The sequence below is a fragment of the Arvicola amphibius genome, chromosome X (assembly GCF_903992535.2).
Source record: "Arvicola amphibius chromosome X, mArvAmp1.2, whole genome shotgun sequence".
Taxonomy (NCBI): Eukaryota; Metazoa; Chordata; class Mammalia; order Rodentia; family Cricetidae; genus Arvicola; species Arvicola amphibius.
Window position 1 is genome coordinate 107268563 of NC_052065.1, and position 12518 is coordinate 107281080.

General features: G+C 39.4%; 1 protein-coding gene across 2 annotated transcripts in view; it reads right to left on the bottom strand.

Annotated features, from left to right (window-relative positions):
- Nucleotides 1–12518, bottom strand: part of Gria3 (glutamate ionotropic receptor AMPA type subunit 3) — a 263616-nt gene that overhangs the window by 96189 nt on the left and 154909 nt on the right. For both annotated transcript variants that reach the window (XM_038316290.1, XM_038316291.1), the window contains exon 5: nucleotides 211–264. In XM_038316290.1, coding sequence (XP_038172218.1) covers nucleotides 211–264 — 54 coding nt within the window. The remainder of the gene's footprint in view (nucleotides 1–210; nucleotides 265–12518) is intronic.

Genomic DNA, 12518 nt, shown 5'->3' on the forward strand with positions numbered 1-12518 from the left:
AGAAAAGAAGATAGCTTTGCTGCTGAAAAAGACAGCATAATCGAATACAAAGCTACCATAGGCCAGTTTGGGTATTTACCGAATTTATTTCTCTAAGCATCTAGGGAACACATTAGGTGCTTCCTGTATTTCCTTTACAGCTGATTATAGATGACACAAACTAAATGGACTATATTGCCCAGGGACACGAGAACTGTTTTTTGTTCTTACCAGGTTAGCAAGCATGTAGTGATAACCTCTTGAATGTTTCCCCAGGATCACAACCTGCAGAGAGAAGAAATGAGAAATATTGCTTATTCAGGGGCATTTTTTTTTCAATTCTAAAATCAGTGGGATGGCTAGAATGAATGTTTTTAAATGACCACAATGTGCTGATTTTTTTTACATACAGTAGAACCGTTGCTAATTAGACTAGAATCTTTTTTGTTGTATTTCACTCGTAGCCAGATAAAATAGGAATAGTTGTCAATATCAAAGTTAAAATGTCAAAACAAGGGGATAAAAACACTTGAAACTTCCAGGTCAGTAGCACCATTGTCACTTAAAATAGACGGCAAAAGCAAAGCTGATGATCCTTCACCCATGAACTGGATTTCTGTACTTAGCTGTTGAGATGGAAAATGAGCTGAAGTTAGCATACAAATTAGAAAATAGAATGTACTGTACATTTTTTTTGTTATCTGGAAAGCTTAGGGAATAGAGCACTCAAAGAATGGGGTTAATGGGATTTTCAGGTTAACTGAGGTTGTTTGGCTTATTGAAAACTTTCCTAAATGCTTGCCTTCCTTTTCTTGCCTTAACATGAACAATGTGTGACCATCTGTATATATTTTGACACTGAAGGCAATGCCCCAGGGCATTCAGAGGGGTTTTCCTTCAGGGGACATTTGGCAATGTCAGACAACATATTTGACTGCCATTAGTGGGAAGTTTGCTATTAGCATATAGTGGGTAAAGCCAGATATGCTGCTAGATGTCTTCCAATGTTTAGGACATTTCCCACAACCATAATCATCTGGTCTCAAATGGCAGCTGCAGTGAGTATGAGAAACATTTCCTCAGTCATCATAGTTACCATTATTTTCATCAGCAATGCTGTGTTACATACTTGGCCTTCAGTTAACAGAGTGCACTACATCGTCTCATTATGTCAGTGTGCTAAATATTTTCCAACCAAATGAGCTGTTTTTTTTTCTCTTTTCCTACATGCAAAGGTTTATTTTCATGTAACAAAGTACAGCAAAATTTTGTAGAACACTGAGGCACTGGAACTGCCCTAGATACAGGGACCAAGGAAGGGAGCAGTATACAGATTAAAGGAACAACCTGATGTGCACTCAAGTTTTGGACCAACCTGAAGCTAAGTGTATGACAAGTAAAACAAGGGGAACCATGAATATAATGTTTGGAACAAGTCTTAAGGATGTAATGCCCGATAGAGGCCTTAGGGTTAAGCTTTATATATATATTTATTAAAAATTTCCATCTCCTTCCCTCCTCCTTCCCCTTCCCTCCCCTCCCCTCCACCCATACCCCCACTCCCTCCCTCTCCAGGCCAAAGAGCCATCAGGGTTCCCTACACTATGTTAAGCCCAAGGTCCTCCCAACTCCCCCCAGGTCCAGGAAGGTGAGCAACCAAACTGACAAGGCTCACACAGAGCCCGTCCTTGTCGTAGAGTCCGAGCCCATCGCCATTGTCCTTGGCTTCTCAGTCGGCCTCCACCGTCAGCCACATTCAGAGAGTCCGGTTTGGTCGCATGTTCCATCAGTCCCATTCCAACTGGACTTGGTGATCACCCGTTAGTTCTGTCCAACCATCTCAGTGGGTGAATGCACCCTTCACGGTCCTGACTTTCTTTCTTATGTTCTCCCTCCTTCTGCTCCTCATCAGGACCTTGGGAGCTCAGTCCGGGCACAAATAGGGTTAAGCTTTATGAATTCCTTTTGGGATACAGCTGGGTGCAGCTGTCAGAGGTTTGAAAACAACTGGACAAAGTGCCAGTATTGTCCACATAGCAAACTGCAAGTATATATGAAAGTCTGAATAATATTACTTATCACGACTGCCCTTATTCTATGTCTAAAATATGCTTGCCTTGTACTAGATGTTGTGTGTTTGAGTAATTTCCAGAAAATCTGAAGTCTAATTTTACACATGAAGGGTCACAGTCCAAAGGTAGTTGAATTTCTCCAAGGCCATATAGCCAGAAAATGGTAAATCTGAAATTAAAAGCTGGCTTTTTCTTCCTCTGGATATGCTGGCAGTGCAGTTAGATCCTCCATATCTTTGGTTTCCACATCCTCACATCTAAACAATCCCACATTAAAAACATCTGAAAAATCATTTCAAATAGAACATATGCAGACTATTTTCTTCTCCATTCTCCCAAGCAATGCAGTACAACTAGTTGTTTGATATTTATGTGGTAGTAATTGTTAATATAACTAATGTACATGTTATTTAAAGAATATGGAAAGATGCTAATAGGATTTTTGCAAGTAGAACACTGTTTTAAACAAGGGCCTTAAACATCTACCTACTTTGGTAAATATCAGAGTTAGAGTACTGCTGTAGAGCCAGTACCCTCAGCATGACTGTATGTCATGTTTCAATTTGCCGCATGATTTTTCAACATTATGGTGGTGTCCAAATTACATAAATGCAGGAGAGATTGCACTTTATTTATCGGAACTGATAGTGATGGAACCTTTGTTCCTGGTAGCAAGGTATTCTCTTCCTTAGCGCCATCCTCAGATCTGGAACAATACTTTAGGCATGCCAGCTGTTTTCCAGCTTCTCTACAGAATTTAATAGATTACCTGAGCCATTCAGCATTTTATTATAAAAAGGGGTTTTGTGTTAGATTATTTCACCTGACTAAAGGCTAATACACATGCTCTAAGCTTATTTGAAGTAGATTAGGCTAAGCTAGGGTTAGAGATAGGTTCAGACTATTATCTGCATTTTGACTTACTGTATTTTCTATTTCTAATCATTTTATGAATGCTAAATGCTGATGATTGTTCTACTTTTTGAAGAGGAAGAAGACAAGATATATAAAGCCTGAAGCAGAAAGGGAAGGTCCAATGGAGGGTACAGGTTTAGGTAGACCCATGGAAATGAAATGGTATCTTTGAGTAGAGTATCATGTTTACTTTCCTGTTATTATAAGGACTCAAGCCATTTCTTTTTGTGTAAGAGAGAGAGAGAGAGAGAGAGAGAGAGAGAGAGAGAGAGAGAGAGAGAGAGAGAGGAAGAGAATGAGAGAGCACAAGAGAGATGTTTTCAATTAATTTAAAATATGAACCACATTTCAGACTGATTATTTATGAAGGAAAAGAAAGGTTAATGAATGTCTTGAGGGGTGATTTCTCATGCTGCCATGACACAAAATAAGCTGTTAGGTGCCTTTAGGGATGTATTCTTCAGTGTCTGCTTGTGAGAAACATCCTTGCTGGTACCATTTGTTAACTTTTGGTGGCAAGTTGGGACCATACATTTGTTGAATTTTTAATTCACTGACAACCCTCAACATAATAAAACTAGAAAGTTTTGAATTCTTCAAGAAAAATGAGCAATATTGCTAAGGACATGTGACCAACTCAGATAAAAATAAGAAAGTCTGTTTCAGTTTTGAGTGGAGGCCAAGTTTATTGTGCTTATTCACACAAGAAAGGCAAGAAAGAACAATAGACATTGGTAGGGTCATTACAGAAGCCCTGGATGAAAATCCAGAGGTTAGATTTGGTCATGCACTCACTTCTTGATTTTGGACTCAGCTTTCTGAGCCTCTATCAACTTATCCACAGTTTGGCTCTTGCTCTTCTAGCAGTGTTGCTATGATCAAACTGGAGAATATCTACAAATGTATTTGAGATGCGAATAATGAAATATGCCACAGTACTTCCATGTAGAGAAAGGGGTTATTGTTCATCAAGACACTGCATTTTCAGCCCCAGGAAAACATGGAGCTGTTAGAATAACTGCGTTGGTCAATGCCCAGATGGTGTGCTCAGAACAAATGGACTTATTGGAAGGTAGTTCTCGCCCATCACCCTTTCTTGAGTTAGCCTTAAGTTGGAGGAGACGGGAAAGTTATCTAAAGATAGGAACAGTTAGGTGTCACAAAGCTGCTGCACTGAAGCCCATAATTAATTCTTCATCCTTGCCTTCAGTGCCTTTTTAACTCTGATTTAACATACAGTTCTTACCAATCCCAGTAAATTAAACACTACAAGCTAGAAGGGGAGTGTATGGAGGCAGGGAGTGATGTTAGGAGAGGTGCATTAGTACCAGAGGAAGTGACAGACTGCCTTAAAGGAGAAGGAAGAAACAACGAGAGAAAAGCAGGCAACATTGTGCCCCTGCACAGTATAATCATGGCTATTTGTTGTGAGTGCCTGAGTCATCAGACCATTAGTTTACTTTGATCAGAAATTTCTGATGAAAATTCCAGGGACATGTAATATGTTTCATAGACTGTTTCCAACAGAAATGCTCCCTTAGTTGTTAAGAGAGTGAGCCTCAGTTGTCTTGAGATCTTCTGTGGAGTTGCTTATACTCCTACTGATGGGAGTTAAATGAGGTCTCAGTGAGAAATGCGCTGTATTTTTTTCTTGCCCTTTACTTTTAGACTTGTTTTCTGGGAGAGGCTTGTGAAAATAGGAAGGGATGGGGATATTGGGTATAATATGGTGCACAAAAGAACTGGATTTTTAATAGGCGTGTTCCTGTTCTGCTAATCTTCAATCTTTATTCTTTCTCCATCTGTTACAGATGAACGAGGCATAAATTGTACCCTTACTTCTTTAATGGCTCTGGTAGCCAAGAGAATATTCAACTTTGCTTTTTACAGTAATTATAATAGATCTTTCTGAATTAGTTTCAGAACTTCAAGGATAAAAAGCTGTTTTTACACTCAGATGTGACATTTAAGGAAGAAATACCAAGTTCCCACATCCATGCTCTATAGTCACTTTGCTTTTGTAAGATTTGCTATGGATGATAGATGGCCTGCTGTGATGGCAGACACGATAAATGGAATAAGGGAAAATGTGTGAAGTGGAGATAAAATTCATTGTTTTAGGGAAATCTATTTTTATCTTCATTTCTACCATCTCAAAGGGGACCCCCCCCCCTCCCATCCACAGTTCTCAGTCACTGACCCGAGGTTTGTTTGCAGAAAAAAGACCGCAAATATACTAACACTGGGCCATACAGACAGTGTTAAACTTTCTGTCAAGGAAATCAGTGAATCATGGTTTACTGATTTGGGGTGATTTTTTTCCCTTTTTAACCTGCCCCTCATCCATTTTTCTGTGAAACTGAGTATCTCTGAGGAGTTCAAAATGATTTCTAAGATATTCAGTTGTGTTTTTTTTCTCAAAGAGACCCTTCCTTTTCCAATTTCATGTTTAATCTAGACATTTTCATAATTTTAGAAATTTGAGATGAAATTGCTCCACAAGACTACTTGAGAGAGGCCCACATATCCTCTGGGAGGCAAAAGCATCTGTTTTTCTATGCTCACATTTTAGAAAAAAAATATGTGTGTGAAGAAGTGTGTATGTTTTTCCCCCCTTGGATCCATCTGGTATGCAGATTAGGTTATTTGCAGACCTAAGTAGTTCCATGTTTGGTTTTCTATATCAGCGCCAGAAAAAGATCTATGGAGAAAGATTGATCTTGCTTTGAGTAGAGAACATGTCTTGATGTTCACCTTAATTTGTTTCTCTTTGATTTCAGTATCATGTGAAAGCTTGGGCAAGAGGGTCTGAGAGAGAAGGTTGGGTTTGTGGGGGAGGATTTCTGGTTTAATTCACCAGGCAGTTTTCCTTTATTTTATGGATATTCTGTCTGTAAGGAAAAAAAAACTATTAGATATTTTTCAGGCTCACATCTGCCTTCCCTTTTCTCTTAGTTGAAAAAAAAAGCATTGTTTTCCTATGGCACTGGATATAATTTCAGCAGTGTGGAGCAGCTGAACGAATGATATGCTGCAGAAACTGGCCCATGAACATACCACACCTTTGAGAAGAGATTTTTTAAATGTGATCAAAGGTGTTCATCTTCAGTGTTTGAGTCTTAGCAAACATATCAGAAGCAAATTCCATTAGCATTATTTCCTAGTAAGTTTAATGTGTGCACACTTACTCTCTTATGTCGGAATAGCAGGGCTTTATATAGCAGCCATTTTAAGTGAGTGTGCTGGATTAGAGTGATAGAGAAAATCCGTATTGAAGTCAGTCCAGTGGTAGTGGAGGGTGTGAATGTTGTGCACACAGAGACTGAAGCTTTTCATCAGCAAGACAAATGTTCATACAATAGAGGAATCTTGTCAGTAATTGCACTGTCTGTAGGGAAGCTTGTGTGGAAAGAAAGAAATTGAAAAAGCAAGAAACAAAATTCTAGAATGTGAGGATTAGAGGGTAAGAATTTTACCAAAGATCAGCCTTTAGCGGTAACTCTGTGCTTCCCAGACTTTTATATTCCATATATCATAGCTTAATGCAAAATTTGGAAGCTTTAATAAGAAGTGGCAAGAAAGGATCATCAAGGTGGCTCAGCAGATATGGAAAATAAGCCTGATGACTTCAGTTTGATCCCTGGCCCCGCAGGGTGGGAGGAGAATACTGACTCCTGCAAGGTATCTGTCCTCTCACTTACACATTTGTACCATGGTATGTGTGTGCGTGAGCACACACACAAACACACACACATGTGTGCACACACATTTTAAAATACGTTTAGTTAGAGTTATTTGTCTTCTTTTGTAATATAATGTCTCACTATGTAATCCTGGCTAGCCACGAACTACTTGTATAGTCCAGACTGGCCTTAAACTTGAGGCGACCCTCATAGCTACGTTTACAGAGACGTTTGTTTTCATTTGCACAGCTTTATTCTAAATGCCTATTCAAGGCTTTGCTTTCTCTGTGTGTTTTTTATGCACATTTATGCTCAAGCCATTATAATTTGTGAGTTTATGACGGGGACCTTCTGGGAAGACTTTATGGGTGATTAGTAGCAGGCATTGGAGTGGGAGTGGCCTTGTCATTTGAATTTTTTAAAACTGGAATATCTTCTGATTATCTAATGAAATAAGTATAATAAAGCTCCCATATAAGCAGGGTACTATAACAGGTCTTCTGAACTGAGGACATCAAGAAAAGGTACAGACAGTGTTTGTCAATGCATCATAGCAATATATAGCATCATTTTACGGGAAATTGATAATTATTAAAAGTGATGTATTAGGAAAAACCATGAACCTTGATGTCATGTAGTCCTGGATTCAAATCTTGCTGTTTAATTGTTAGCTTCATTATTGTGTGCAAAAACAGGGTGTGAATACAGTATTAGAGACCCAGGTGTAGCTCAGATTGATGAAGCATCCAGACAGGAAATGGAGAGAGAAAGCACCTGGTGTGGATACAGAGACGATAATAGGGATGCCTTCTTTAAATACATATCCATTTGTGAAGTGTTTTCAGTATTTGACACAGTAATCTGTAAAAACGTTTGATAGCTGAAGTGAATGACCGTGTTTATATTTTCAAATAAAAGGAAATATCTCACAGAAACCCAACGCAATTTTCAGGGTAATTGCTTAGTTGGCAGCTTCCTTCCTCTTCTGGGAGCCATGTCATTTAAGTGGATCTCAATTTGCAAATGGATGACAAATGACTGAGGCTTAGTTCATCGGGGCTGGGGGTGGGGGTGGGGGTGGACAAACATACAGTTCTCCACACTCAGAACTGTTTCCTTTGGCCTTTTGCTCTTTTGTTTTGAACCTGGCACCATCTTGCCCCGCTCTCCAGCTCATCTACCTTCATGATTACATTGGCATGCAGACAGTTCAAGCTCCCTAGGAAGAACTGCTTGATGTTCAGTCAAGCACAGGGAGCCTCTGAATGGCACTCGCTAAACATTCCGGTTTTCTGAGCCACTAAAGAAACCATGGGTAGCTTAAAATCAGCAATGCTGGAATTATTAACCCAGAAATGAGTTGATACTACAAACGGATTCTTTTGTCTTTTGACAATAGCTCGTTTTCAGGCACACGATCAGCATCAGAAGAAGTGTGCCTTAAAGTACCTACTATATGGAAAGCTGCCTCTATCATTTTCATTTTCTACCTTTTCATTTTCTTTCCTTTTAATAAATGTTTGTTGAGGGCTCAGTCTGTGCCAATTGTGGGGATAGACCACGGGGAGACAGAGGTCACAAGAATCTGGGCCCTAGTCTGGAGGCTGTCACGCTTGAATGGGAAAGACAGCCAAGTTAACAGATGATTATAATCCAGTGGGAGAGGTGCGAGAACAGAAATATGAACAAAGTACAACTGAGGAGAGAATGATTAACTCAACCTGCTATAGATAGAAAACACTTTGTCTACAACAAGAAATCTAAAAAATTTTTCCTTTGGCTTTTGTAAGTGGGAACCTGACAAACAGGTAACTTAAATAGAATGTTATTTTGAAAATGAAGAGAGATCTATTGTAGAAGGCTATTTTTCCCGATTTCAGTAGAGTCTTGCTGTTTTATAGTGCTTCAATCCTAAAGGAGAGGTGTTTTTTTAATTAAAAATATTTGTTTAAAATAAAACAAGGTCTCTATAGTCTAGAGTAGCCTCAAACTCATGATCTTACTTCAGCCTCCCTAGTGCTAGGCTTATAGGCATGTGCTACCATATAAATGTTTTTGAAGTTTTCAAAATTAAATTATAATTATTTCATTTTCCCCTTACCTTTCATCCCTTAACCATACCTCCTGCCCCATCCTCCCTTATTCCCTCTCAAATACATAGCCTCTACCTAATTATTTTTGTTGAACTCTACGTATGGGACCTGCTGAGAGAAGGTTAATTCTCCCTCTCTTATCAGTCACTAATACACTGTAGCTTTTTATATAGGGATGGGGCCCCATGAGATTTCTCCCCTTTCATATAAGCAAATCTAATGGAGATGGAATTGTTTAGGCGGCCATACTGTTGGGATTTCATGGGTATAACATCCCTGCCATTTCAAGGATGGCTTTTACAGCCTTTCCTCCCCCTCTTCAGAGATGTTCTCTGAGCCTTAGATGTGGGGTGGTGTTGCAGATGTATCAGTTGGCACTGAGCAGCCAGTAATCAATTTTTTTCCATGCATTTTGGCCAGTTTCTATCTGCTATAAAAAGAACTTCCTTGATAAGGAGTGAGCACTCTACTTATCTATGAGTGTAAGAATAACATTTAGAATGCAGTTAGGAATTTTACTGGTCTAGTAAAATGGCAGCAATAGGTTCTTTTTTTTTTTTTTTTTTTTTGGTTTTTTGAGACAGGGTTTCTCTGTAGCTTTGGAGCCTGTCCTGGAACTAGCTCTTGTAGACCAGGCTGGTCTCGAACTCACAGAGATCCGCCTGCCTCTGCCTCCCGAGTGCTGGGATTAAAGGCGTGCGCCACCGCCGCCCGGCAGCAATAGGTTCTTAAAGGAGAGAATTATATTTAAGGTAACTATAAGAAAATTATTTGGTGTGAGGTAGCCAGGTATTATATAAAAAGTTGTGATTGAATTGAAATGGTTGGAGAAGCTAAGTTAGAAGGGCCATGTAAATGGACAGATAGCAAATTAAAGGGGATCTGCTAAAGGCAATATGCCTTAGATTTATCAACTATTAGCTTTATGATCCTAGGCAAGTTAAATTACATCCAAGCCTTAGGTTTGTATCTGTAAAATGGGAAATATAGGGGATATAATCACATAAAGGAATAAAGTATTGTAGATACCAAAGAAGATTGCTGGGTTAGAGATCCTGTTTTTCAATGTAACTTTGAACAATTAACTAATGCTTTCTAGGTTTGAGTAGCCTACATGGTAAAAGCATCTATCACTAATAGCTACTTCATAGAACCAAAGTAAGAAATGTGTGAAATATATCTTTAGCTCTTAAGACAGAGTCTAGTGCTTGTCCTATATTGGTTGGTTATGCTCTTTTCATGCTCCTAATTGACTTTATCTTTCCCTGCAGAAATCATATCCATTCCTCAAGACCCAGTTCACAGGCAGCTTCTTGAATAAAGATTTGCTTGATTTCATGTCCCTCTACACCAAGAAAACAAACCACAAAACAAAGCAAAACACTCTGCAGCTATGGAGTGAGAAGAATGGAGATACATTAGTGCTTAGGTACAGAAGGATGCTGGTGACAATTATTAGGATAATACTGGGGATGAGAGAGAAAGAACAGAGGTTTGCAATTGCAAGTAGGGTGTTGAAGATGTAGCTGCAAAATGATGAGAAAGTGGTGATAAATCAACTGCAAAGTAATGTGCCTTCTATTTACCCCTCCCTCAGGGAGAAAGGAAAAAGATTCTAGATGGGAAAAGCCTTATCAAAGGCCTTTAGGTGGAATATAACAGAAGACTAGTTGTGTTATAGGCTAGTATTTTTCAAGACTTGTGCAGAAGAGTCATAGTTTGAATGAGGATGTCCCCCATAGGTTCCTGCATTTGAACACTTGGGATCCAGAGAGTGGCAGTGTTTGGGGAATATTAGGAGGTGTGGCCTTGATGGAGGAAGTATATTACTGGGGGCAGGTTTGGAGGTTTGAAAGCCTCAAAACATTCCCAGTGCTTTCTCTGTATCATCCCCATGGTAAAGCATATAAGCTCTCAGCCGCCTTTCATAGACACCATGCCTGCTGCTTACTGCCATGCTTCCCTGCCTTGATGGACTCTTATCTCCCTAAAACTCTAAACCCCAATAAGCTCTTCCTTGTATACATTGTCTTGGTCATGGAGTTTTATCCCAGCAACCAAAAAGTGACTATAACAAAGCACTCTTTTAAGTGTTTATCTTCTATCTATCTATCTATCTATCTATCTATCTATCTATCTATCTATCATCTGCCTGCCTACCTATCTATCACCTATTTATTCATTTGAGGTAAGATGTCACTATTTATTACAAGTTGGACTAAAATCTCTATATAGTTAAGGATGAACCTAAACATATAGTAATTCTCCTATTTTAGACACTCAAGTACTGGACTTAAAGGAGTGTACCACAGCAATTTTTAAGATTCTCTTTGTCTCTGTCTCTCTGTCTCTCTGTCTCTGTCTCTCTCTGTCTCTCTGTCTCTGTCTCTGTCTCTGTCTCTGTCTCTGTCTCTGTCTCTCTCTCTCTCTCTCTCTCTCTCTCTCTCTCTGTGTGTGTGTGTGTGTGTGTGTGTGTGTGAAAGCTGGAGTCAACATTAGATATTTTCCTCAATTCCTTCTCCATCTTGTTCTTGACAGACATGGTAAAAGGCTAAGTTTGGTGAACCAAGAACTCACTCATTTAGCTAAAATGGTTAGCCAGCAAGTGCTATGGATCCCACTCTCTCCACCCCACCAGACTTGGTTATCTAAACATGGGATTGGTGAACCTGAACTGAGATCCTCAGGCTTCTGCAGCAAGCACTTGACTGAGTCAGAGATTTTATTTCTCTGAATCCTCACCACAGTCCTTTAAGGTAGCCTCTGTTGTGAATGTATTATTCAGGCTAAGACACTGAGGCTCAGAAAAGTATGACAACTTGCCTTAGGACTCATAGGCATACAGTGTTGGAGATGGAGGTCAAAATCAGGTTTAACTGACTTGAAAGCCCAGTCACTGTTAACAGCCATACTACTATACTGCTACTACTAATCATTGTCAACAAGAATTATCATTACTATCATTATTACTGTAGGAAGATCAGCTCCCATCATGCATTCTGTGTAACAAAGACTGCCTACTGCTATTATGTACGATTACCTAAGTGGCGATCAGTTGAGGCCCAACTCTTCAGAAAGTCTTCTTTGTTGTTGGGTATCCTGGGAATCTCCTTTTGATTCCCCTAATTATTTCATGAAGCTTTGTGCTTGGCTCATATGATCATGACTCCAATTTTTGATTCCCTCTCAGCATATGACATGAATTGTCATTGTTGAATCACAAGCTGCATTTGTGATGAATGTTGGATAATCAGAACAAAAGCACAGGAAAAATAATTAGAGGGAACCAAAGGGAAGAAGCACACAGCCTTGAACAAGAGACTGTGTGAAGGTTTCGAGGACTCAGTCCCTGAAGCTCTGACAATGTATTTTGATCCTTGTCTGAATGCAAATGAACAACTCCATCAAATCTTAGGCAGCTTGTCACAGTGTGTGTTATTTAGCTAGTTAATTAAAAGTCTGAGTGAGCCAGGGCCTCTCTATACTGTGTTTTGAAGATAACCAAGCCTGTGTTCTGACCAGGCAAGTTAATTTAAAATAAGTGACCTCAATTGGGTAATGGTTGCAAGTTCAAACTCAAGAATCATTATAATTAGTCCCAGATGGATCTTAATTGTTCGTTGAGGAAACAGAGGAGGGGGTGGGGAGAGAAATGGTTCAGCACAAAGTAAAGGTTATTGCCCACACCTTTGGAAAGCAAGGGAGCTGACTCTGGCAGGGCCCAGTTAATGTTGTCCAAGAAGAATTCCATTGCTGCCTTTCCAAATGCGTTCTTT